Here is a 27,964-nt window from a genome sequence, read left to right as displayed (position 1 = left end):
ACGTGACATGCTATCAAATATGCTTTATTGTATGTTTTCCACAATCATTAAATTTTGTTGAACTTAAGGATTTTGTTGAAAATTAAAGATTTTTTTTAATTTGACAGATCAAAGTTCCACATTCATTTGGTTTTGGCAGTTTCGGTTCAACCCCTGTGAGTCCTCACCTACCACGCGACCCTAGGGTAACCCCCCACAGCAGCAGCTGTGGCTGGTGAGCATCGCCCTGCCAGCTCTCCCATCTGGCCTCAGGATTTAGCAACAGGACAGGAGGGATGTGCCGATCCCTACCCTGGGCCAGTCTGCCTTGCCAGCTCCAGTATTTTGCATTGTCAGGGAAATCTGTCCCACCACAGGGTTCCAGTCACTCACCCTCCCTAAACCAAGAATCATATCCTTCATCTTTCAGTCTACCTATTTCAATGATGGATATGTTAAATTAAATATTTTAGATTCCCACAGAAAATTAAAAAAAAACCAAACAGATAAAGTGGTGATTAAAATCACAGTTAATTTGCAATGCTTTCATTGAAAGTACCCAAGCAATCTGATTTATAAAGATATTAAGAATCAAAGCCTATTTTTCAGAAAAGTCAATAATATTCCAATGCAACCTGTCCACTGACCTGTGACTCAGTGATCACTCACAAGCGAGTCACTCTCACAAACCTGACCGGCCACATTCACCAACCGTGTCCAAAGTTACATCAGAAATTAATTTGGTTCCAAACCCCGACCTGTGTACTCAGTGCAAAGAACCAGGCAGCAATTACTGTCCCAGGTTTTCAAAACACTTAACACATTTGGAAACAAACCGCTGCCTTCCTGTTTCCAAAGCATGGAGTAACGCACCAAGTCCTACCAATACATCTCCTGAATCACCGCTTCACACACAAACCTGAAGAAATAGTCTTCATCCTCCATGAGAGAATTACTCATGAGATGGTAATCAGAGCCCATCCTTCACAGCCTGCTAGAAACACCTAACCCCACTGCATTCCCCAGCACCAGGTTCACTCACTCGCACTGGGTTGTACATAAATAATCCAGTTGCCTCCACCCTGTTCCCAGGGCTACTCTCCAAAATGAGGTAGGGTATCGAAAGCTGGAGTAGCAAAGCTCGCTAGCTTCCACGAGGGAAGAGGCATCTACCCAAAGATGCTTGACACTTACAGGATTGTCCAGTTAACAACCACCTATGGCAGACGGACTCTGGGAGAGTCTGACCGGTACCTTTCGGAGGTGGAGAGAGATCTCCAGAGAAAATAACCAATGGATGTTGCAATACTGACCAGTATTTCTAAAAATAAAATTAAACCAGAGGGTCCCATACAGTGTGAACAGCCACATGGCTTTCCTCCTGTGCATACTCTGACGATTCCAGTGCCCAAGTCCTAAGTGAGTGAGTCCTTCCCTGGGGGTGGCTTTGTTCATATTTTATTTAGAGAACTTAAAGTGACATTTTCTACAGCTGTCAAGAGTGCAGTGGCATTTTCTGCATGGATGTTGGCCCATGCAGGGAAGGTCCCCAGCTGGAAGATGCTCTTGGCCCAGGTGTTCATAGCCAAGCTAAGAAGCAGAACTCCCATAAGATTCATGAGCAACCCAGTTCTTGCCTACGAAAGAAATACAAAGACAACTGTTGAGTTTAGACTGGAAATCTACAGCATGTGAAGCATGAAGCTATCTAAACATAAACATTATAAAAATGGAAGGCTTAACTGCTGTTAATATTAGCAACATCTTAAGCAGGCTTTCTTAAGCTACAAAGGCCATTCTGCAGATGCTTACCAAGCTTTGATCCATCAAAAACATTAACATCCGTTTAGCCTCAGAAATTTGAGCAGGAACTGGGTCTGAGCCTAATTTTATTCCTAAGCTTTATCTCTTTGCACTGGGGAACTTTTCCTGTGCCCAGAAACCTATGAAAGTTGAGCTGCTGACACTGGCAGGAACAGGAGCAGGGTCTAGGAGATGTCTCGCACATTCAAGCCCAGCTTTGTCACCATTTGGAGCCCCCGGTGGCTCCAAATTTCACAGGGTCAGACTTTATACAGGCTCTTTTCATACACCGGTGCCTTCCAGCATTGCTGAGAAGAGTATTATACACCTGTCTTTCATTTAGTACATGCTGAACCGGTAACACTCCCAAAAAGTCCACTCTTATTGTTTACAGCACTTTCTGTATCTAAAAGAACTTACCATGTCCTTGACCATTAAGTGCCCAGAAGAAAACGCAATTGAGTTAGGAGGTGTTGAGACTGGTAGCATGAATGCGTAGGAGCATCCTATTGTTCCTGGTATCATTAAATAGAGGGGATTTACTTTCAGACGAATGGCCTTGAAAAACAGAAAGGATCAGAAATAGTACTTGGAGGATTTGGAGTCATAGGCAAATATATCAAAGAATCCAAACAGTGCACTGTGCAGACACTCTGTGATAAATCGTCACATATCTCACTAACAACAAGGGAAGGATTATTATCCTTCTGTGTCCACGTTATGCTATAGGCACTTGCTTTGTTTCTCCCAAGGATTTCAAAGTGTCGGAAGCCCAGGAGCAGGAGAACTGTACAGTGCCTGACCCAGCACAGACACAACCCAGATCCGCCCATCCAAGGGACGGAATGAGGAGGGGAGCAGAGGAGCGGCTGCTCTTGCCACGGGACTACCTTACCAGCTCTGCCAAGACAGGCAGGAAGATGATGATAGTGGCTGTGTTGCTGGCAAACTCCGTGAATAAGGCAATGACAATCGTGATGAGGATGACAGCCACAGGTGGTGGTACACCCTCCAAGGGATGCAGACGGCCTCCTATCCAGACAGACAAACCAGACTCCTGCAGAAGGGGAGAGCAAACAAGCTGGAGAGAGGAGCTCCTTTGTCAGGGACCGCAAACTACATAGAACCTTCTCCGCCTCTCACAAACACCTCTGTGCAGTGTCCTCAGGGTTATTTAACAAGCAAGCAGTTTGAAAGGAGTTGCAAGATCTCTTAACCTCCTCAGTTATCTGCTGTGCATTGTTGTCACTTGGAGCTAAGAAACCTATCCTTCAAGGGTTGACATTCCACAGATGCAAATTTCCCAGGGTGAAATGAGAACCCCTGATAAAATCCAACTCTGTTGGGCAGGATGACTGCAACGTGGTATCTGCAGAGGGCCTCACCTCACAGCCCTTTGCCATGGCAAAGCCTCCTCCAAGCAGCAAGATGATGTTCCAAGGCACTGTCTCTTGGGCCTTCCTCCAAGTCAGCAAGGGCTGTGTCTCAGTGTTTGGTGCTAGATGAAGAGAGAACCCCAGGTCAAGCACCACCCAAAGAGGAACACATCAGTCATCATATGACAGAGTGATATCATGAGCCTGACACCAGTGCTGAGGCTCACCAACTATCAAGTTGCTGATGGTTAAAATATGCACATGTAGTTTTTTAAGCTAGACAATTACAAGATCGTTTAACTTAATATCAGATCTTAAAAAAAAAAAAAAGCAGAAAAGAAAATAAACTCTAGCACACAAAGTTTTCTCTGAGGCTTTCTGGGGGGAATATTCAATATCAGGTTAATTATCTTTCTGTAACAGACATAAACATTGTCCTCAACTAATGGGAGTCTATGGAAGGAAGACATTTTCTACCATTTGACTTATTAATGTTATTACTTTTCCACTTGCCATTCAATAGCCAGGGAGTTTTATAACAAAGAGCTCATCACCCCTAGAGGCTGTCTCTTAATATATGATGAAATGAGCTCTGGAAGGATGCACTAACGGGACTGTAATTTTCTGTTGAACAAGGGAACGCATATCCAGAGGAGACCTGACTAAATATCTTTCTGTTTATGGACAATACAACAAACGTGCAAGCCTCAGAACAGCTGGTATTTCATTCCCATAGACCCCAGGTGATGCTGCACCATCCAGGAAGGGCCTTCATCAGCTGCGTCTCCACATTAAAACAATCTCTTATTCCAAGTGGCTTATGAATTAAAATTTGTATCTCATTGCTACTCAAGAGGACAGACTCAAGATCTCAAAAGATTCTTGGCACCAAAACCTGCTGGAGAGACTGGGCTTTGGAAGCTTAATCCTAAATTGCTTCAGGAACTGAGAAAGAGCTGCTATTTTTGAGTATGGACAACTTGCTCAGCTGTGCCCTCTCAGATGTTCATGCTTCCTCTGAGGGACAGAGGCTGTTTGGGAGTCAGCAACCAAACCTCTGTTTCACAATCAGGTCTGCTATGGTAAATCAACACCGATTTCAGTGAGCAACTGGGTCACTCCTGCAATCGGCAGCAGGGCAGTGACTGCTAAACTTCTGGCACTTCACAAAAAAAGCCTCTGTATGATCAAATTGCACTTTCCAACCCCGCTGCTCCAGACAGCCAGTGCAGCTGCTGTGGGCTGGGGCGGGTTCATGGGTGGACAGTCTTGGCTTTCGCTCTGTGCCTGCTCTGTCAGACCACAGGCAAGAGCACATCCGTGCACAGAAAGGACTCCTACTCACCTTTCAAATCAAACCACCACCTGAAGGAAGGCTTTTGTGAAGGGAAGAAGAACAATATAATCACAATGGTGATTCCTGTAACCGCATCTGAGATAAACCTGTCCAAAGCAGCAGAAACATTTGTAAGAAGCACAAGTGTGTAGAATTACAAAGGTTATGAGAACAGGGATTTACCAAAGAAGATTACAAGTTTCCATCAGGTTTGAACAGCGCTCGTTGTTCACAGTTGTTTTCTTTTTAATTCCCTGACAAGTCACATTTCTACAGTTGGCTGAGAACCTCCTAGAAAAGCTGCCCTACGAACATGAAAACCAAGATCTAATCTTCACCACACCAATGCTTTGGCCGTTCTGATTCTGGAGTCATGGTCAGTCCATGACGGGTTGTGAAGACAAGTTTTCTCAGCTCTCTGCAGGGAGGAAGAGATGCAGAGCCCAGGCAATCTTAGTTACAGAAGCTCTTTGCAAACTGCTCAGATGCTAAGGTGAAAGGCAGGCTCCATCCAGGAAAGAGCTATAGCAAGTCGTTGATTGTAAGGAGCTATTAACTGATGAGGAAAAAGTCCATAACAATACTTTGTTGTATTAAGGAATCACCTGTTAAGCCAGGGCTTTATTTAAAGAAAAAAAAAATTTATGAAATGATCTTCTGCTAAGAAATAACAACACCCTCTCTGATCTTTAGCATTCATGAAATTCTGTATCAGTTCTTCTCAAGGTATGGATGTCACAGAGGAGATATATTTGCCAGACAGAGAGGACAGCACTTGAGGTCAGCTCCTGCCACCTCTCTTCAGTCTCCAGACCTCCAATGAAATCAATGGATTGCATAAAGAATTCAATATTTCACTGTAAATGTAGCTATAAACAGAATTCCCAACATTAAAACCCTAAGGATGGGCTCAGACATATACCAGCTTCCCACCAGGCTTCATGTACCTCCTCTGGGAGACAGAAACAATTGAGCTGTCTCTGCTACTTGAAGCTCAGTTTAATTATTCCAGGAAACCTAAGTAATAGCATTAAGAAATGCAATCAGAGACCCAGGAACTTCAATGACTTGGAAATACTTTTCGAAAAATGTGACAGTGAAATGAAAATAAAATCTTACCCTGGTGCAAACAAGCTTGCCCAACCTGGAATGAATTTGGGATCCCTGGAGAAAAGCATGATTGCAAACATGCAGAAGAAGAAAAAAATTGCCTGTTCTGCAAACCTAAAATGAAAAGAAATGCGGTTAAAATGCTGATGTTGCAAAGGGGTGGATCCAAGCTAGGACAAGTACTGAGCTCAGGCTGCAGCAGCGGGGGTGAGAAGTTAGGCTGGTTTTCTACAGTGAAACATTGGCATAGATTGTAAATACATTTGCAAATATTGATATTCACCGGCAACTATATCTCATTGGAAGACAGTAAGGAGAGGCAAGATGGGCATCAGGAATGCCCAGACCAGATGTCACAACAGGCGTATGCAAGGTCAGCTCTCTGGCAGTGGCAGAAAGGAATGGCCAAGCAGCTTCTTATGATCGTTCCTCTCACCGCTGCTCTCTGGGATGTCCCTGAGGCACGGTCAGCTAGCGATGGTTTCACTCCAGTTCAAGCAATGTAAAAGGACAGCCAAGATTCAGATATGACACAGCAGGAACAAACTTCAAGGTTAAAATCTAAACAGTATCCCTTAGACACGTGACAAACAGTAGGATAAAAAGAAATATCATTCACTAAGTATCTAGTGGAGTCAAGATTTAACCAAGACAATGCCTCAAAACACTGTTTAAAATCTTTCTGAGCACAAGGAAGGGCATTGAAACCATCGAGAAGAGGCCACTTGCACTGATTTTAAGTTATGGGGTTGCTAATCAGATTGGTAGAGCACAGCTTAATGCACTTGCTCACTCCTAGACCTCAAAGGGAGACTTTGATTCTTTCAGAGACATTTTGCAGGCTGCTCGATAATGTACTGAATGGAACAAATAAACCAATTTCTTTAATTTACAACACAGGCACAGACAACTGCCTTTGAAGAACCACTCTATTTTCTACACAACAGCAATAATTACAATGTCAATAGCACGACATAAACATCGCTGAACCTTCACAGCATTGCCATGAGTATGAAAATATTATTTTACAGATGGAGAAATACAGACCATTTCATGGTAAGACCTACAGTTTCTAAAACCTTCACCAGCCCTCACAGCCCAGAATATCTGTGGCTGGCTGGACATACCTAAGGTTTGATCCTTGGAGACACTCTACTTTTCCTACTTCCCCCTTTTTTGGCATTTCCCACAAGTCTAAAATTCCTGTTTCTTTCTGCTGGTTCCTTTCTCCAAAATACAACTCCCATCATTGCAATCTGCACCAAGCTCTTCCCAGAAGATAAGATCTTTGAGAAACTACAATAAGTAGCTAACAGAGTCTTGTTCTCTCTTCACCTGACTAATAAGGTTGGAGTAGTTTCTTAGCAAAAATAATACATTCTGCGGCATGGATCTGACTTCTTTCCACATACTTTCTTTGAGTAGCTATTAAGCTTTCTTTATATCCACGATCCCTATGATTTATCAGCCTCCTCAACAAATGCTCCCTGCTTCACACAACGGGTATGCACAAACCTTCACAATTCAGCCTGTGTTGGTTAGTACATAATGCTCACAGGATTGTTTTTGTTCCTGCAGTAGAAAATTACAAACAGTAATTAAACAACCCAGCATGAATCCATACTATAATACCAACTTTGTACTTTGGAAGATTTGAATACAAGCTGCTATTTGCAATTATTCCCAATAGAGAAGGTGGTGGAGAGGCTGGACTGTGCAAAAGCAAACTTCAGCAGGTTACAAACACTCCGAGTGGAAACATCTGTTTTTCTTATAAAAAACTCCATTTCCTCCAGTTCTTCACTCTTAAGACACTTCCAACACTTTTGATTTCTTTTTCATTTCAGTCCCAATTCTATGACTTACTTTGTTGGACCGAGTTTCTGATAGTCCTCCTTTATCACTTCTCTGGCTCGGGCTTCTGCATCCACTCTTATATTTGACTTTTTTGTTTTCCAGCCCCTGCCAAGAAACACAGTTATATCTTTACATGCCTCTACCATAACTGACACATAGTTTAATGCTGACATGGCATCATAAACGATGCATTTTCTAACGCAGTACATGCATAGCACTGTGCATTTCTCCAGTGGTCGCTCTGCCAGTTTCAAAGGATCCCACATCTCTGGTGGCTCAATCTGTGATGAAAGTCTCTGGTGCAGACAGAGGCAATAAAGCCCTATTTTATATATCCTTGCTCTCTGCATTCATTCAAAGGAGACCCTGCAGAGGTCAGCAGGTTTCCTCCCATTCATACTCTGAACTGTTTCCTCCAGCACGGGCTGTGACTGTCAAAATAAGTCCTAACATTGCAGGATTTCCCCATCTCCAGCAATTACCTGCTTGGGCAGAACAACTAGTAAGAGGGTGACACGGAAAATCCATCTGTCCCTTCAATTCTCAAGTCACTTGCAATTTCTTAGTTGATCCCAGGATGCTGCTGAGGATCAATAAAAATGTGAGGAATTTCTAAATGGCCGGGAATGTTAATGTGCTCCTGGCTAAGCCTCTTACCCAGCCGCACTGACCGCGCACACTGTTTGATCCGCTACAGTATGTGCATACAAATGATACATTCATATCTTGCACCTCATCTCCTATCCCATGCCATTGAACCCTGTTCCTAATCCTGCCTGTGATCTTGATTAAATCTAAAAAACCCAACTTTCTGCATCAGATGCATCCATCTAGCTCTGTGATGCCCGTGCTTCTTTAATTCAGTCACTGTTGCAAAGCAACATCGTGGCTTCATCTTCTACATAGATGAATGATTAATCATTCAGAAATGTGTGAACCTCAACTAGATCTACTTGGCTCTTTCATTTCTTATTTTTAGGGGGGTTGTTATTGACAGCAGCATTATCTCAGCTCAGCCAGCTCATACGTAAGCTTTTTAACGTCTTTTTGGATTCAAGCAAAGCCGACCTGCTATTGAAATGATGTCCATCTGCCTCTATTGTGATGCAGACGCCAAGGATTTTCCCAAATAGAAAGTCCAGCCACTATCCCTGAGTTGCTACAGTCAAAATAGCCCAACAAACTCCTGCAGAACCTCGGCTGTACTTGTTCAGCTTTGCAATGTGTCTTCCGAGGCTCCTCGCCACGGGGGAATGCTGGTATCGGTGCTGGCCCAGCTATCCCAGTGAAGCCAGGCTCTGCGCTGATGGGGATGAGCCAAACAAAACAAAAAGCATCACATTCTCTGACCACCAGAGCGATTTTGCTTTTCACACGAGGCTTTCGCCAGCACAGCTACCTCTTCCCTCACCCGATCGTCCCGGGCCATGCCAGGACGCCGGGGCCGTGCCCCAATCCTCGCTGCAGGACGCAGGCGTTCAGGCTCTGCATCACGCAAGCGCCAGGCACGCAACGCCAAGCGGTGCAGGTCTGAGCAGCTGCGAGCTGGCAGAGCATCCCACAGCAGCACACGAGCCTCTCCTGAAGCCCCGTGAGCAATTTAAGTACCAGAGTTTGGCATTTTCTGAATTGAAACTTTCCCATTGATTTTCTTCCTGTGTCTGAGACCATGTAAATATTTGGACACCTGGTCTTCCTCCTCCCCGGCCCCTGCTGCATCTATTTGTATTTTTAACTCAAAATAACAATTAAAGACTTCTCTAAATACTAGAAGTTTCGTCTGGTCCCTGGAGGAAGCAAGACTACAAGTTTGTTACTATGAGTGTGTCGGAGGGGAAAAAAAGACTCCAAACGGACCAGCATAGCAATGCTGCAGCCACCTTAAGGGCTTGCACGTATCCAGCAAAGATTTAGGGAAAAACATGTTATTCTCAGTTACAGATTAACACATTGTTGTAAAATTAAGCCCTGTTGTGGAGTACTCTGTTCCAAATACAAGTTTCTGCCCCAGGAACAAATCCTGGTTCTTCATATTCTAGAAGATTTTTGCTACTGGTTCCAAGGGAACCACAATTTCAGTGCTGGTCTTCAAAGTCTGATCCTGCTTTCCCTTTTGTCAATGGAAATTGCCACTGACCTCCACAGGTTTAGGTCAGGCAGTAAAACAACCTTTAAAAATTGTGTGCTCAACTGAATTAATGCATAGTACGTGCAGCGCACCCGTATGTATCACAGTTAGATATGGTGTATGTAACTATGAAATATCTTTAAAACCTTAATATCAGCTTCCTAAAAATAGATAACTTGCTATAACAGGAGAATTCTGAAGTTAGTTATGAAACTCTCCATCGCCCAGGAGGCGATCCTGGGAGATAGCATAATTTGGGTATGAGAATTGTGATGCACAGGTATTTCACAGTGCTGGTATAGCTGGACTATGTACACGTATAGTGAATATAAACATACCTCAGGTTAATTCCTCCATACAGGATGGAGATCCATAGCCATCCCAGGAGAAGAAAAATCAGCATTAAAGGAAATGCAAACATAAACCAAGAACCAAAGTTCACCACATCACATTCTGGAAAATAACTAAGCAAATGGGAAAAATCAAGTTAATGCAAGAAGGGAAAACAACCCTTCAATTTAAGGGTACATACACATCTGAAATCAGCAGCAAAATGTCCCACAGACTTGCCAGTCTGCATCTAAAGACTATTCCTTTGTGTGTGTGTGTGTGTGGGGGGGGGGGGTGTTGGCAGTTACCTGGGCACCAGGAGATCTGGGGACCATGGTGCTGGGACAACCCTCCAGGCCACCCAGCCCCCCAGCTCACCCACCCAACTGTGCAAGAGAAGATCTGAAAATCTCTCTCCAGATGAGCTGATACTTCCATACAATTATACTCCTAAACACTCAGGATTAAACCCTGCTACAAGAACTGCTGGAGAATCTGAACATGAACCTCACAGGGGTGCTGTAAAGCCCAGGAGAGCCCGACCATACTGCTTATGGAGGCCAGCAAAGTTAAGAAATGCCTTGGGCATGTAGGATGGCACAAATCTCTGCTCCTACACACACAGGAGGCATTTTTATGACTAAGAAAATGGAAGTAGTGGGTTCCTTACTTTCCTTTCCACCATACAGCATAAGATATAATAGCTCACAAAACACTACACGTCCTGTTTCATCAAAACAGTTATGAGATTAATTGTAAGCGTGTAGTCAAATCACATCAAATTCAATGGAATTAAGAGCATTAGTAAGGTGAAGCACACATGCACCGGTCTGGCTGACAGCCTGGCTGGGTAGGCTGAAAATCTCCTGATTACAGTAAAACCTGATGCAACCACTCTCTGCTTTCATTTGCTCAGAGAGTTTCCCAAAATGTTCTAGAAGGGCATAAATTTCCCAAACTAGTTCTCGGCACAGAAGGGAATTTCCTACAAGGATGGAGAACATGCCTCTATTTTCCAGGATTTACAAGGCTCTCCAGGATAGCCTCCCATACCTCTTCAGCTGTCCCAGAAGGATAAGGTTCGGTGCAGTTCCTGTCAGCGTTGCTGTACCTCCGATGCTGGCTGCATACGGGATTGAGATGAGGAAACCTTTCCAAATATTTGTTTTGTATTCCTCCTCCTTCTTTAAGTCTGACAAAGCATCGCTGGTAACCTCCTTCTCCTCCGTCAGATCTTTGCTTTAAAATAGTCCAAAAGAGAATCCGGTGAAAGCCCTGGTTTAAATACAGTGCAACCACTTCAGAGCCTTGACAGAAGAAAAATTCCCAGTTTTTAGAAATCCAAGCTAACACTGTCCTCAAGGACACCTTAGCAGCCCTGTGCAGCGGGGGGGGGGGGTCTGCTCAGTGAACTGCCACATGGGACCAGCAGCCTCGCAGAGGGCAGAACACCCTCAGCACCCGCCGGAAGGAGCTGCGGGTGCCTTGCCCAGCGCCTCAGCAACGTGTGACACTTGGCATAAAGGCCACAGGACTGCTAAAAGGAAAAAAACCCGTAACATTTGATAGCACCGAGAGGAAAGAAACATCAGTTCCTGAAAAGATGCTCCTTCCCCATCGTTGTTATCAAAGTAGGACCATCGCCAGTGTGTAAATCCTGGAGGGTTTTACATCACTGGCTTCACACATTTGATGTTCGTAAGAAAGCCAAGGCACAATTCCCCAGCAGGAGACACCTCTGGCTACCATTTCAGAGTGGCTGGAAAATCTCTGCAATGATTTGGACCCACAGAGGGACACTATACACACAGAAGAGGGTTTCTATCATCAGGTTGCTAGTGATTGGGACACTTGGTATAATCAAAACATTTCAATGATTGAATTTCACATTCCTATAACTTAGTCTAGCTGAGGGGATAATTTTCTCTCTCAACTCTCTAATACAAACTTTATAGTTAACTTACTCCTCAGTACTTGCCAGAAACTGCATCTCAGTTGGTACAGTGTAAAGTTTATTCTGCTGTAAAGATGCTGAAAAAGAAAGATTAGGACTTTAAAACAGTTCAAAGCATCTAGAAAATTTTCCTTGAACCAAACAGAGAAACAGAGGGAACAACTGCCATTTACAGAGGAGGCCTGTGCAAACGGAGAGGGTAAACGAGCCCAGCTCCTCCTGCCACCAAAACTGTTGGGTCTGATGTATCTGTGAGGCACAGCAGGAGCACTCCTGTCTGTGGATCTGTTCCCAAGAGATGAGAATTTCACACCCTGCGGACACCTAGCTCAAAGTCACCGTAATTCACTCCTTAAAGATAAGAGGGGGGCACATTTGGGGATTAGGTTTCATACCAGGTCCTCTGAAATCCACCCCAATGGCAAGGACCTTTCCCAAGCCCATCATCCCCTCCACTCGTGACAGACTCTTCAGGCTGAGAGAGGTTCCCAACACAAGTTCCCCCCACTCCAGGGGGAACCCAATTCCCAGGGACCCTCCTGCGTATTTCACATCGGCTCTGCCTTACTGTCCTCCTTATCACCACACAGGGAACACAAGGAGGACTGAAGAGCAGTAAGGGAAAGGGCATATTTTGGCCAGAACAACCAGTGCTCCTTTGGCAGTAAACTGGGAGGTGCACACCGCTGTACCAGATGGGAGATTTCAGAAATCAAAACACAGAAATACAATGCAATCACTCTTTTTTTACCAGATCTTGTGCTAAGGCCTGTGGTATTTGTAGTTCTGGCTCATGGCTCAATGTCCTGAGATCGGGAGTAGAGGTGTGCCATTAAACCCCATTTTCCATAGTCCTCCTCAGGACTGGAGGACTTGTGAGTCTGATCCACCTTCAGCCCAGGTGGCCCTTCCCACCCCCGCTGGCTCTGCTGCCGTTCGTAGGGCTCTTTTTACAGCCTTGGGTCCCTGCGCCTCCCTGGGTGCTGCAGATCACTGCCTGCAAAGCCCATTTCCTGCCATTGCCACCCCATCAGTCCCCAGATTTCCTTGAACCCCTCCTTAGTCTGAACCATCATCCTCTCCTACCCAAATACGCACTGGACACCGAAAGTAGTGCATGGAGAGGGGCCAGTGGTCAAAGTCACTGAACTCACTCATGTGTACACTGAAGACACAAAGCTCATTCCATCTCGGTGAACTAAGGAGTTTTGCAAAGCCATGTTTTACACATCGCTAATTTACCGAATTGGAGTTAATTGGCTTGGACACACACATGCTGAGCTTTCATCCCAATGATGACGCAACGAAGTCATGTAATTAGAAGTACAAACATTAACTCTGGCTGACTGTTGATCCCCTAACTCACTTAGCCCAAGGCCTCTTACCACTGCCATCCCACTCCAGCCTAGCGCTGGCTTTGCAATGACATATTTCATTCTGCCTCTTGACTTTCTTCAATTTGTTTTCCCTGCCAAGCCCAAACTCCCATCCCATCCTGCCAGGACCATCTGTGAGTTACCTCTCCAGGAAGGTCTGCAAAAGAGAACTGCGGAAAGGAAAGCCAGAACTGCTGCAGAGCAAACTTTTCCTATGAAACTTGAAAAAAAGAGCCAAAAATTGCTACAGGTCCATAAGTCAGAAGACCACCGAGGTAGGACCTGGCTGTACACAGTTCTCACGGAGCAGTATGAAAATAATTCAGTGACCATTTCACCCAAATACCTCATATACTCTGGAGGCAGAAAGGCTCGTCCTAGAAAAGTTTGGCTTTAATGACATTTTCATTGCTTCCAAAAAGTTGAAAAACCCTGAGAAGGAATATTTCCACCCACTGAGCACTGCAGGCAGCAGTGCTGGGGCCACACCCTGCCGGGTGGGCTGGGGTTAGGCTCCAAACCAGGTAGCAGTATCCTAAAATGCACATTTCCCATCTGCCCCTTTAGAGGCGTAATTTCCAGGTCTGCAACACAATGAACACCTCAAGCACTGACTGCAATTTACCTTGAATTTGCAGTAAACCTTCTTTATGCAGGAAAAAAAGGCTGGAAATATTTTCTTGTGATGTTTAGCTGGAGATACTGAAGTTGCTCAGAGAAATGAAATGTTGCCAATGATGGGTTAGTGGGAAGAGCGAAGAGAGATGGTCAGGCTCACTAGCACAGTGGTTTCCAGCTTGTGACACACCTTTCCCTGGAGATGTCAGACAGAAGTGCAGAGAATCTATAACCTACCTCCAAAATAAATATTCTGGAAGTTGAAATGAAGCCTGTGGGTGTTCAGTTGATAAACCTGCTTCAATCAACCAGAAACAGCTGGGACTTCAGCCACCAAAGTTCATCTAACTGCATGCTTGTGTTAGTAGCCAACAGCATCAAAATGAACAAAACCCTACACCAAATTTCAGCCATCAACAACACAAATATTTACTCTGCTATAGCATGCTGCCCACACGGCTGAGCACAGACATAGCGATTGTATCCTCGAGGTCCTCTCATCAGCAAAAAAGTGTCACCAACTGTCTAGAGACATCCGTTCTGGCACTGTGTGTAAGCAAAGCCCTTCACAGAGTTGGTTTTACACACTTGTTGAGATTTCTTCAGAAAATTTTATGTAGTAAATTTTATGCTTTTACACACTACATGTTCTTTAATATATATACTATGTACATTTTATGTATATATTCAGCCACTTGATTATTTTTCAGCCTCTTGGACGCTACTACAGAGTTAACGCACATCCGGCCTTATCACATGCCACTGCAAAAGTTTGCTTCCACATACAGTCCCCTTCACAAATAAATCTGCTTGTCTTATTTTTTGAACAGATTACAATTCAGGTAGATTATAAAAATTACGTAAACTACAAGATCAGTATACCTTTTTCTGAAATACATTTCTTACAGTCAGTCAGGTTTCATCAGGTCTGTGAAAAAACTGCAACAGCCCAGCTGAGGATGAGCAACCAGCCCTGACTGCAGATGACACAACCGACAGGAATCCCCTGCAGAAAGCTCACCTTCACATCTCCGCTCCTAGGTGTAACATCAGATTTGTCGCTTTTGACTGACTTCAGGTTTAGGGCTTCCTTCAAGGAAGTCGGCTTTTATCATCCATTCAGAAAGATCACAGAAAAGGATGAGTCTACCTTGAGACATATGTTGAAATAAAAAGTCTACAAAATACCCTGCATTTTGATGTTTTACATTTTATAGATGATTTGCCCCTCACGTGTATTTATCGCTTCTATAAGTCTCTAGCTCAAAAGAAAAATCCATCAACACTCCATCACATGATATTTGCAAACATCACTTTATTCATTCTCTACTTGCATGCCTCTCCCTTTGTCTTTTCTGGCTTTCTCATCACCGTAAGCATAGTGAGCCAAGGATGTTAATTTTGTGCTTGCCAATATCTAGAATAATGAGGGTCTTGATTTTATGTGTTCCCAAACTCTACTGTATTTGCAGTCACAACTACACATTCAAATCATTTCAGAGGATGGGGTCAAGAAGGTTAAAAGCAGACTGACAATGCTTCTACAAAAAAAAAAAGAAATTCTAGCAAGAAGGTGAATGGGCTCGATTTTAATAGATGTGAACAGTCAAAAATTCATAAACCAAATGTGATAAAGCAACCTGGAGTGCAAATATCTCATGATTGCTAGACATTAATGATGAACGCGTAATTATATTTTTATTAGAATATGCACGTTTGGGTCTTCTTCTGGGGACTCATTTTTCTGCCTTAGGACTCAGTGGGAACTAAAAAAGCATTGCTTTCAAATCACAGGGGCAGCGGAATTACTAATTAGCACAAGAAAGAAGTCACAACTATTGTTCCAACTATCAGTAACAGCTGCAAAGGGGACTTCATGACTTCATTTCTGTTTTGCTATTTCTCTTCACGGTCTATCAGAAGCCCAAACTCCTGGTAAATGACTTTTGAAAAGAGTGCTGGAGGAAGACCTTATCGGACTGCATAACCTGACCCAGCCTGTCCACAGCCTGCTCAGAAACTATACCAAGCAGTAGTATCAAGCTGGGAGATCACAAAGCATAAGTATTTAGAAAACCCACCTGTCCTCGAGCACACGGCAGCCCTGTGTGCTGCTGTGGAGGGGCCGTTGTCCTCGCCCTTGCCCTTCCCTCACTGCCTGGCCAGCCCCTTGCCTGTCCCTGCAGCAACACGCCTAGCACTCATCTGGCCAGGTGTTATTCTCTACAGCCCTCCTGTCCTCCAGCTATGTCCACAACAAAGCATCCCTACGAATCCCATCACCATCACGTCCACACAGCTAGACTTTAACTTGTGCCAGAAGCAGGTTTAGGGAGCAGGCTGCCCAGGCATCACCACTTTTTTGCTTTTCCAGACAACTCAACAGCATTGCCTCCTGTATGACACGAGGAAGGGCAGAATAAAAATGCCAATACTCTTCCACCGCAGCAATAAAGCCACTGAGATCAAGCTACAGCTAAGAAACTTGGTACTTGTGCCACTGAAGTCATTAAAATGGGGTGTATTTGACAGCAGCAGGGCAGACTTCAGCTGGCTTATCCTACTGCCCTGTCTCAATTACCTTGGTTTTCTTCATTTCCCCTGCTCATATCCTTAGATGTGTCTTTCTCCCCAAAGAGGCTTTTTAAAATTGCATTTGCAATTGGAAGCATCATAGCAGTGGAGGCAGTATTACTTAACCACATGGACAGGAAAGACGTTGTCAACATCATCCCTAAAATTAGTCTGGAAGAGAGAAAAAAGGGAAAAGTTGAATTTCTTCAGTTTGGCACATTTTCTGATATATTATAGCTATAGGAAGAAAAGCTCATATGCACGGATAACAAAACTAATAGCAAAAAGGACTTCTGCAACTACCCTGCAACTGGGTGGAGTAAATATACAGGGCTGAACCAAATGATTCTCCTCAAGCTTCACTGGCATCTCAGCAAAGGTCGACTAAACTCAACAAGTTGGAGAAAAGGCACGTGGGCAACCCCTGAGACAGGAGACACTCGCATCACGGCCCGCTTCCTGAGCGCCTGCAGCTTACGTCCCCCTTGGAGGTCCCCCTGCTCCCATAGTCACCTGGCTGGCTGGACTCCCACCAACATGAGGACCCGGAGTGCGATCCTTCGGTGTAAATTCCACTCCTCAATGGCTGAGGCCATGATTAAACCACTGAGGAAGAGGAAATTGGTGTCTAAAAAATACTGTGGGCAAACTTTGTTAGATGGGAGGATCCCCAGGAAGGGAAAGAGGACGATGGGCAGTAGAGCTGTCACAGCCAAGGGCAGCGCCTCTGTGCACCAGTACAGGGCCATCAGCAGGATCACATACAGACATCTTCCTTCCTGCAAAAGGAGGAGAGAGGAAAAGTAAGACACAAGGCATTACAGAGATGTCTTTTCATTTGGAGACACTTAGAAAAGAAAATACACCAATAACTCCTTCAAGGATACAGTATTTCTCCCAGATAATTTCCATCAAGTGCATCATCTTCCCCTCTACATTGTGTAGGGGGTCAGGACTTGCATTGAACCTCGGGGACCACAGCAAAGCCTCCTTGATTGCCTAAACGTCCTACGTGCTGCAGGGTGGCAATGCACTGGGCATCATCAAGAAACTCCAGAGAGCAGGAACTGCCCATCCACATTGAATTAGGGTGCTAATCCTCAGGAACTGCTGCTAGCACCCTTAGGTGTCCCAATATCTGACCCTGCTACACTTAATACGTTTGCTTTTTCTCCAGTTGCCACAGACAGTGCTTTCACGCCTATGAAAAAACAGCTTTGAGATGGATGTCACGGATCCCTCGTCTGCAACAGGAGTAACATAGAAAGGTTTCTTTTCTTGGATCAGAGTCTCCCAAGAGATCTGTGAGAAACCATTCCACAACAATTCACCCTAGTCCCTACGGAAATCAGTAAATCAAGTGCCCGGGGGCCACGCTGCTTCCTGCGAGCCCGGAGCTCACCCATGCCCAGCGTCGCCCTGGCCTCAGCGAGGCTGGCAGGAACCCAGCGCCCCCACACTGCTGCACGAATCCATTCACCCGCCCAGAGCCACAAACTAGACCGAAGACATTTGTTCTGACAGCCATGGCCAAAATAATGAGCGACAGGAAGAAGTTAGGAGAAGTGCTCCAAGTTAGGAGGAGAGAGACCCGGGGGAGCAGCGGAGAGGCCAGTGCGGAGCTGGGCTTGGCCACAGCCCGGCTGAACGGGGATATTGTCAGCAGCCACGGCGCAGAGCGCCCGCAGCGCTATAAATAACAGCTAGGAGCCATTTGGAAGCCACAGAGCTATTTATTTTACCACTCTTTTCCAGCTTGTTGAACAGGTTGAATTGTTACTCAAAGGCACCTCTGTCCCTCCTCTCCAGCACCCAGGTCTGGGCTCGCTGGGGCTTTTTTGCGAAGGCGATGAGGGATCTGCTCTGTGCCACGGCCGGGAACCGCCAGGGCTGGGAACCGCCAGGGCTGGGAACTCGGTGGAGCTGCGTTTTTGGGATAACATGGTCTCGGCTGCAGTGTCTGAGGGTGCAACGAGAGACCAGAGCAGGTACGGCGGAGCCCCAGCTCGCCTGGCCACCTGCCAAAAGCCACCCCAGGGCTCAGCCGGACGTGGTCACCCCAAGCTCCCAGAGCAGACTCCAGCCCAGTAACACACCCACAAACTGAGAATAAAGAACAACCGCCGTTAGTGAGGAAGCTAAAGAGCAGAATCTACTACGAAAAGCAGACATCCTGCTAAGCGCATAAAGCCAAGTGAATTGAAACTAATACAGACTTATCGTTCAATACATCTGCAGTGAGCGTTTGAAGAGTGGCTAGAACGACAGAAATGCTGATTTGCTTTTAGCAATCAAGCTCTGTACCTCACAAGCAGTTCTGCTAGTAAAGCTCCAGTGCTTCAGTGCAGTAGAAGCACAGATATTGGAGAACTGAGAGTAATTTGCTTCATTTTTTGATACATTAATCACAGAGGAGCCACCACTTCATGTGAGGTTCCCAAGATCTGCATTTAAAGATCATTTGCAGTACTAATGTTAGATCGCAGTAAAATGACGTACAAGATACTGTGAAGTAAACCCACTACGTTCCCAGGGCTCGGCCCTGGCACCCAGCAGTTCCCATGAGCTCCCCACGGCCTCGCTTCCTCCAAACAAGCACAGCAACAAACCTGGCAGTGCTAAATTTTGCAAAAATAAAGAATCATGCTTTAAAATGTTTGCACACTGGATTAGTGATTCCATTCCCATAACAACTAATAATTTTTCTTCATTCCGATTCTTTTTATACACCAAAGAAATAGCTTTGCTGTCATTAAGTCCTTTCCCAGTTGATTAAAGGCTATACAAATAATTTTTTTTCTCCCACTGGCAAAATATTCTTCAGTTTTCTGCAAGGAAAACTGCATCACAGTCAACTTCAACATACACACATTTTGCTTTACAAGGGTAAAGCAACTGAAAACATTTAAGGACACCTTGATATGCAAGCATATCAGAGAAGGGTTTACTTGACTTGATGAAACAGAGAGAGTAAGATTTAGGAAACTAATTATAAGTGAGGGATACTTATTCTCTGGTGTACGGAAGGAGTTCCAGAAAACATTCTATTGAAACATGAATCTAATAACCAACCTTCATGGCAAGATCAAAAGCCAAAACTGTAAGGTAAAACTGAAACAGGGCACAAAACTACTATATGGAGGATTTTACCAAAATTTTGAAATCTATATGGATCAATAGCAAACTGCTTTAAAAAGCAAGCTGTAGCATTGTTTATCCAACTTATTCTACCCCGAAAGAAGATAAACTACACCTATATTACAGAAGCTCTTCACTTAAGAGAGGACAAGCACTTAACAAGAAAAGGAGCAAGACCACTTCAAAGAAATTTAGATTTGGAGCAAGCACAACCCGGAATAAATAAAAAATTAAAACCATTTAAAAAAAACCAAACCAAATTCTAAATTAAATTGAAGTATTTTTGTTTTCAATATATTTTGTAAATGTTAATTAACGAATGCTCCCAGTGCCCAGCAAGGCTGGTTAGTATGCAAACAATAAATGCTAACAAATGTCAGAACGGTATTTCAGGGAGATGTTCGTGGCTGCCCAGGGACAGTCCGGGCCGTGTGCACTGTCGCACGCAGCACCATCACCCCGACGTGATCTTTATCCTTCAATCCCCCGCTGTGCCCGTATCAGACTCCTACGCCTCCTGCCTCCATGCGGTCCTGAGGTTGGTGGTTTTTTTCCCCCAAATCAGTCTATCAAAGTTCAGGGGGAAATTTGGAAGCACATACGAACTTTAAAACGGGTCCTGTGATTGGGTTAATTTTATAACCATTTAATGATTTCCAGGGAAGCGCTCAGTGGCTCTGGACTGCGGCAGCTCATCTTCCTGTTGCTCAAGAGCCTTGGGAACAACCTCTGCCCCTCCAGACACAGCTCCTGTCTTTGCCCTACCAAAAGGGCCGGGGATTTTCCATGCTGGGGGACCTGCTGAGCTCCGGCAGAGGAAGCCAGGCCACAGGGTAGTCTCCTGCGGGCAGGAGAGCTGGGGGGAGCAGGAGGTCTCCTGGAAGGGCAGATGAAATGCCCAGGGAAAGGAGGAGGTGTTGGCAGGGAACATAGGTCACACAAGGCGAACTGGTTCACCCAGGCACGCAGGCGCCACCAGCCCCACTGCCGGCCTGGAAAGGGACATCGGGGGCTTCAGCTGGACCTTGCTCTCCACCAGCTCCAGGCAGCTCCTGGGCAGCCCCGTGCCACAGCCTCCCCACCAGACTGACACAGCACTCGAAGAATCCTTACCCAGAGGCGCTGCCAAGCTTTGGTTTTGATCCGTCAGCCCTTGCATGTTACATGGTCATCACAGCCTCCCCCCCACACAGGCTCCCCCATTACTTTGCCGCCCTACACAAACAAGTGGCAGACAGGTGACAGGACTCCTCCAGGATCTCAATCCCAATACCAAGAGACATTTTGGCTGAAACTGGAGCTTTTCAAGTCCTTCCATCCCACTACCTTCACAAAGGAACATCCCATCTCTAATACTCGGAACAAAAATGCACTGGTGGCTCTTAGCATCTCACTCACAAGCTGCTCCGACGTTGCAGCTCTGACCGTGCTGTTGGCTATCTTGCTCACACTGCCTCTTCTTCAATGCGATAGATAAGTGAATCTGACTTCTACCAACCCAGCTCCTGCAAACGTTATGTAATCTGGACATAAACCAAACCTTGTTTACCAGCCTTTCTGCCAGCAGAGTTGTTTTTCTCCCACTGGATATTTGCAGAGTGGCTAGAAGGGAGCCAGTAACACAGCCACACAATCTGCAAGAGATGTAGGGAAGACATTTTGCTCTGGAGTTACGCTAAAAAGACATAAAGCTTATTAAGCACTTTTATTTAAACTTCTTTAAGTATTTTGTAGTTGGCAGAACATCATTTTCTCTATTTTAAAAATGGGACAGCTGAAGCTCAGAGAAAGCGGGCAAATTGACCAAGATCACATAGAAAACGAACGACAAATGAAATGGGCATCTTGGAGAAAACTTCTCTGGCTTGGAGATCTGAGGCTTATGCCTTCTCTTGGAGGCAGCAACAGATCCTACAACTTCAAACATTTGTGGGCTGTGAAGCTAAAACACATCATGTGAGGTTAACAGGGCTCCCCTTTTGAATCTCCATTTCAGCATCAGGCTTTGGGTCTGGTTTTAAGATAGATTGAACATATTTGATTAGAAAAAAAGAAATGCTTTCAGTCGTGGTGAACTCACCACAAGTTCAGTAAGCCATTCCTGTAATCAATTAACCTCGCTGTTAAAAATACATTGTGATAATCTGAATCTGCCAGCTTCCACACTCTGCATCTTCTTATATGTTCCCCTTTATGCTCTAACCTGGACCACCCCCATCTGGACTCTGCGCGTGATGGAAGTGCCTTTGAGTTAACGATCAAGTTACTCCTTGCCTTCTTATTGTTTAAAAGATATAGGCTGAGCTCCTGCAGCCTTTCACCCCATGATCTGTTTTCTGGTCCCTCACTCATTCTGAGGTTTCTCCAATTGACCAAAGCCATTTCTGAGCTGTAGAAGCCAGACTGGAAGGGTGTTCTGGTAAAAGCCACAACCTCAGCAAATAGCAGCCTGGTAGATCCCCACTACTCCTGCCCAACTTCCATATGTCCATGCACACAAATACCACATTAACCCTCCTGGCTGCGGGTAGCCATCTCGAGCTCTTCTTTGGAATCCACTTCCCAAGAGGGACTCTAGGTCAGCCTGACTTGCAGCCTGCATTCCCAGTGACTCCATCTATTTTGCAGCTTGTAGACATGTACTCGGTTTATTGGTTCACAAAAATCCTCAGGCAGCTCTTACAAAATTCTTGTATGGAAGTTGCCTAAACCTGTAGATTTTAAAGTAGCCAGGGTTGATGCAAGTACTTTAATTTCCCTTTAGTTACTGTTACAATAAAAACATTCCATTATCAGACAACTTACAATGTAGGACTGTGCTACAAGCACTTTCCTGAGGACAGAACAAAAACGTTTAATGGAATAATGGGTTTTCTGTGTTGTCTATCTGGAAACAGAATACGATGGGTCAGATTCCTTTTGTGCCACACTCCTGAAACACTGCTCATCACCCTCAACACCCTGTCCAAGGTTTTCTTCCTGAATTCTTTCACATTCCTTTTCATGTTTTCTATGGTTCTTAGCTTCCAAATAATATTGACTCTTGTCAGCTTTTCTGCTCCCCGAAGCGTTGCTGCTCTCACTTCCTCCCTGTGCCAGCCTTCTCTTTGCCAGGCTCGCTCTCTCCAGACTGAAGTTCATAGTGCACATGGTAAAATATAATCACCCTACTTCCAGTTACCACTCCTCTTTTCCCCACTGAAGTTCTGCCTTCCATCTCTTTTAACCAATTACTTCTTCTAGTTTTGTGAAATTGGCCTTTCTAAATCAACATGCACGTACACAGCGGAGACGGACTTCATGCATGAAATGTATAATAGAGCTACAATCACTTATCTCACCAGCCAGGGTGCTCTCCTCACTGCTACCTCTGGCTACGCTCTTCAGCTCAGGACCGCTCCACCTCCCAGGACATCCTGCTCCCAGCCCACCATCCCACTTGCTTATGTTTCCATTGCCCCTTTCCTCCGCAACGCTTTTGTTCCTCTTCTTTGCTTCTGAGTGCAAGCAATGTCATTTTTCTTCTGGATGTTCTTACAGTCTCCTTGTTCTAACTGTGAGGACTCATTACATCCAAGTTAATTTTAAATCGCTCTATGGGCACGGAGGAAGTCAAGTCTGTTTTCTGAAGGCATTGGGCCCCTATTTGCCAGCTCAGAGCTCCTTTTAGCAGATTTGGCTGCCTCAGCTGTTACCAAGCCAAGAGGCTGTAGACATTGAGTTCATTAGAAGCTGTTGGAACAAGCTCTTTGCACAGCTCATTAAAAGTGCCCCCCATGCCCCTTCCAGCAGAACAGTTCCTCCAGCCCCTCCTGCCCTGTCCGAGCCCTTTGCAATCATTCACAGCCCTTCGAGCAGGAGGGGGTCACAGGCATTTCCACTCACGGGATAAATATTCAGCCATTTCAGCAGCAACCAAAGCAGGAGGTGACGCACAAATCCTTGTGCATAAACCTGCTTACTGGCAAGCGGCTCCACCAGAGCACTTCCTTCTGCTCTTTCAAATGATGGACAGAACTCACTGTTCCAGCCACAGTTTGGGGAGCACACCCTGAGGTCTCAGCAAACCCGCTCACAAAACAGAAATTTCATTTCTCTATTCAAGAGAAAGGAGGTTGCAGACAAAACCACTAAGGCAAGTCTCCCTCTCCACAATCGCATCAAATGAAACCAAGGGCTATCGATGCAATGTCAGCACCAGTGCCTGCCCTGACGTTGAAGCTCTGTGAAGGAACTCACACAGAGACCCGGAGAAGAACCACTGTTGGGTGGCCACTGACAAGAGCTTTAATGGTAGCTTGCAGATGTGGATGCTGGAGTTCACCAGCAACAGGCAGGGCCAGACTTGATGGATAATTTTTCTCAAAGGATTTTTTTCTCAGAGGATGGATAGTTTCTCTCAAAGGTGACACCTATGTCTCCTAGGTGCGAGTTACACTGGTATACCCATTGCACCCAAACCACAGGCTATCACTCAGAAGTACACATTAATCCAAGAAGCCACATCCTATTTGTGGTTCTCTGTTATACCAACTGTAGGTCATGATATCCTTGGTCTCCAGATCTAAGTGAAACGCTGCCCTTGAAGTCAAATCTCAGGTAGTTCCTTATGGCTCCAATCCCATGGGAGATTAAAATTGCTGAGCATCCCAGTGGGGAGGTGGTAAATGATGGGTGAACAGATTTTAGCATCCCCAGAGCAAGAAAGTACTGAAGAGGAGCCTGTAAGACACCATCTCACAAGGGAAGCCTCCTCCTGAGACTAGCAAGGGCTGAGCCTCACTGCTTCTCATCTCCTGCCAGTTTCGACAACACCCTGCAGGGCAGCACACCGACCACCCCAGCAGGAACACAGGACTCTCCAGCCCATTCAACTCTCCTGTGTTCCAGATGTGCAAGTACTTATCACCACCAAGGTTGCTACACCACCACCTAGGAGCTACTCCTGCCCCAGCCTGCTTTCCATAGGTGCCCTGGCTGGGACAGTAGCACCAGCAGGAGCCCCGTCAGTTGAACTCCTTCTGAGACAGGTCTCACTGAACATTCACAGCAGCTCTTGCCACCTGGCTGCCCAGGAGAGCATGAGCCTAGACTCGAGTCCCGTGTTACGATAAACCACCTGACCCGAGCGGTACAGCTGAGGGCACACATTTCCATCACGCGCCAGGATAACTTCCAAACTCCAACACCACCAGGTCCCCCACCTGCTGAGCCCTTACTTGTTCCCCTTTGGTGTTTCTACACCGTGGTTAAAAGCGTAACCCGCTCCCTTCCTCTCCTGCAGCCCCCCACAGCTCAGGCTGCAGTGGGCAGTCCAAGCAAACTTCAGACCTCAGAACTTAATCCCCTGTTGATGCAACAGCAAGCTTCCTTTCTTGCTGAGCAAGTGAGAGACAACATTGTGTTGAAACTGTAGATGAATCACTGACCCCTAAACACGAACGGATACCATTTTCTATGGTAGCTCAAAGCTACAGTTCATCCCTGTGCCAGTCTGGGAAGAACTTGGTGCAGCTGCAGTTGGGCTTGATTGAAACATTGCGCTAGCTAAGAGCCACGCGAGCATCAGGATTTTGACCGTGCTCACTGCAGGTACCGTCCAGCCTCACTGCTACCAACTGTAATGCATTTAGTGACCAGGTAAAACAAAGAACAGATCAGTAACACGAGTGGGCCAGTCCTCTCTGCCAGCACCTCTCCTTCCTTTCACTCACCCTCTCAGCTGCCACTTTCTCATCACCAGTTTTTCTTTAATAAAGCAGTGTTGACCAGACCGGACTGTGCACAAGGTCCTCTGAGAGTCGCAGCCAGGACCATGCTACCAGCACATTGCAAGAGTGGGGCGGCGGCGAACAGCACCATTATACCAGCAGAGATTTCTTCAGTACCCATGGATAAATCCCTTTCCCGAATGCCTAAATCTTTATACAGCCTGCATAACAGTACACAGAGCATCTGGAGTGAGGCCTTTCCCACAGCACCAGATTCAGCTGAGATTTATTCTCTCAACTAACCCCTCTGTGGTTGAAGCACAAGCTTGCACTGAGCATACGATGCACCTCCTCACCTTCTAACCATATCATGATTTCACAAGTGCCAAAGTCAAACAAGATGCTATTAAATATAATTGAAGTCACTTAGCTAGCATAAATGAATGTACCAATATAATTATCTATTTATGAATTTGCAAAGGAATTAAGTACCTGCTGTGCAAGGTGCTTTCTGCTCTTTGAGCAAGCTTCTAGTATATTCCCATTTAGAACTTACCCAAAAACGTAAAAGAGAAAAAAGAGAAATGGAATCCAAAGATTTTTCTCTTTTAACATATTGTGCCACTAAATAAAGCAGTGGTTATTCTATGCCTTTTATTTTTTTTAGGATTTTTATTTGCTACCTTGAATATAAAGGCTTCACTTGACAAGCACTACACAGAGAGAAGAAAATGCCACCTTTACATCCTCACAGCAACTGAACCATTCTATAATTACTAAGTACTGAACATCACTTATTTTCTGGTGTAAACAAAGTCACCCTCAAATGGATCTGAGTCAGAACAGGAGTGAAATCCTGTCCATACTGAGGTCACTGGCACAAAATTCCCAGTGACCTCACTGCCCCGTGGACTTCCACCCAAGGCTCAGACCTCCTGCTGCACAAGAGCTGTGTACACAGGACAGCTGCAAAAATCCTCCAGTTTCCAAAACTTTGCCACAGTTGCTTAATGTGACACACAAGCCAAAGCCCAATACTTACCAGGAGATCAGCTTCTTCCATGTCTACAGAGGGACACAAATATCTTACTCACAAAGCCGTTACAGATACAGCACCAAAGGTCCCCCCTGAGGACCACCCGAGGTGGCACTCGTGGCTGCCCTGCATTTCCCCCCCGCAGCACGGCCCGCACCGGCAGCCCCGGCGCACCCCTCCCGCACCACCGCCCGGCGCGGCTCCCGGAGCAAAGGGAGCGCAGCGGCCGCCCCGCAGCGCGGCCGAGGACCGGGCAAACGCCTCGCTGGGCGGTGCGGGTCACGGAGCTGCTTTGCCTCACTCTCCTCGGCTCTCCTTTGAGAGCTACTGAGAAATCTACGCTAAGGCAGCTCAGCATCATCAACAGGTACCGTTAGCGCCACTTAGGTTGAGCTAACTCTGAACCACAGGTTCCGTACACCTCCCAACGTCCGTACAAGCAACAAATATAGTTCATATCCCTTCTTCACTCCAAAAGGTCAGGATACCCCCAGGATGCCCCTAAGGTGGCTGCGGTGAGGAGCTCCGGCACACCGCGGCCCTTGGCGGTCCTCTCCCTCCGCGGGGAAACCCCCGCAGGCAGCGAGACCCCTGGTGGCGGCCGGACAGTGCGGGGCAGGAGGTGAGGGGCGAGGGGGGACAGAGCAGCGCCGCCCCGGCCCTCGCCCTGTCCCCGGGGCTGTGCCCGACGGTTCACACCGATCCACACGCTCCGTCCGTGCCCCGAGTCAGCACCCGCTGCACCGCGCACCCACGGGACGGAGCTCTGATCCATGACCTCGGTCTGTGTCCCGAGCCAGCGTTCCCAGCTGGTGCCCCTGGCTGCATCCCCCGCCCGCACCGCCTCCAGCCCCGCGCGGCTGCGGGTACCTTGGGGGGCAGGCTGAGCGGCACGGGCAGCAGCGCCAGCGGCGCGCACAGCAGCACCGCCGCCCGCCGCACGCTCCACGCCTTCTTCAGCAGCGCCCCCAGCGCCGCCATCCCCGGCACCGGCCCCGCACCGGCCCCGGCACCGCCTTTATCCCGCGGCAGCCGCCCCGCCCGCCGGGAGGAGCCCCGCGGGGCCGCCCTTTGGCCCGCTGTACCGCCCCGCATCCCGCACACCCGCATCCCGCACACCCGCATCCCGCACGCCCCGCATCCCGCACGCCCCGCATCCCGCACACCCGCCTCGTCCCCTGCACGGCCACCGCCGCTCACCATTTTCCAAAGGGGTTCAGCAGTGGAGACACCTCGAAACTGGCTCAAAAACTCTGGCACCGCAGAGCTGATCCACCTGAGCGCCCGCGCGCTGCGGGCCGCAATCCGGCACCTGAGTGTGCGAATAATGCAGACTGAATATAAAAAAATGGTGAGTACAAGGGATCCCTAAAGGAAAAAAACCCCACCTAAATCCAGCACTTCAAATATCTGGGTTATTTCTCACACATACCAGGGAGCGCAGGGATAGGACGAGGGGTAACGTTTTTAAGCTGAAAGAGGGGAGATTTAGATTAAATATCAGGAAGGAATGTTTTCCTGTGAGGGCGGTGAGGCACTGCCCAGGGAAGCTGTGGCTGCCCCATCTCTGGAGGTGTTCCGGGCCAGGCTGGACAGGCTGTGGGCACCCTGATCCAGGGGGAGGTGTCCCTGCCCATG

General features: G+C 46.5%; 1 protein-coding gene across 1 annotated transcript; it reads right to left on the bottom strand.

Moving 5' to 3' along the window:
- Nucleotides 1–69: 69 nt before the first annotated feature.
- On the bottom strand, nucleotides 70–27,329 carry SLC13A3 (solute carrier family 13 member 3). The gene is made up of 13 exons (XM_054081208.1): nucleotides 27,197–27,329; nucleotides 16,955–17,220; nucleotides 16,449–16,612; nucleotides 11,884–11,950; nucleotides 10,973–11,158; nucleotides 9,928–10,053; nucleotides 7,471–7,566; nucleotides 5,614–5,718; nucleotides 4,504–4,601; nucleotides 3,168–3,280; nucleotides 2,678–2,839; nucleotides 2,203–2,340; nucleotides 70–1,616 (listed from the first exon to the last, which is right to left on the bottom strand). Exons 1-13 carry the CDS (start codon nucleotides 27,305–27,307, stop codon nucleotides 1,431–1,433), a joined length of 1,818 nt encoding a protein of 605 aa, XP_053937183.1. The 5' UTR covers nucleotides 27,308–27,329; the 3' UTR covers nucleotides 70–1,430.
- Nucleotides 27,330–27,964: the final 635 nt, after the last annotated feature.

This window comes from Cuculus canorus, chromosome 16 (genome assembly GCF_017976375.1).
Source record: "Cuculus canorus isolate bCucCan1 chromosome 16, bCucCan1.pri, whole genome shotgun sequence".
Taxonomy (NCBI): domain Eukaryota; kingdom Metazoa; phylum Chordata; class Aves; order Cuculiformes; family Cuculidae; genus Cuculus; species Cuculus canorus.
Note: the sequence above shows the minus strand (reverse complement) of the source record. Positions and strands in the feature narration are given on the sequence as shown.

Bases quoted from the DNA above. Each gene is read 5' to 3' on its own strand.
- SLC13A3 (XM_054081208.1), bottom strand. From the start codon at position 27,307: ATGGCGGCGCTGGGGGCGCTGCTGAAGAAGGCGTGGAGCGTGCGGCGG. The intron at 2,341-2,677 runs GTAAGGTAGTCC...CTGTTTTTCAAG, and splicing joins TGCCTGTCTTGGCAGAGCTG to GCCATTCGTCTGAAAGTAAA. The intron at 1,617-2,202 runs GTAAGTTCTTTT...TTTCTTTCGTAG, and splicing joins ACTTAATGGTCAAGGACATG to GCAAGAACTGGGTTGCTCAT.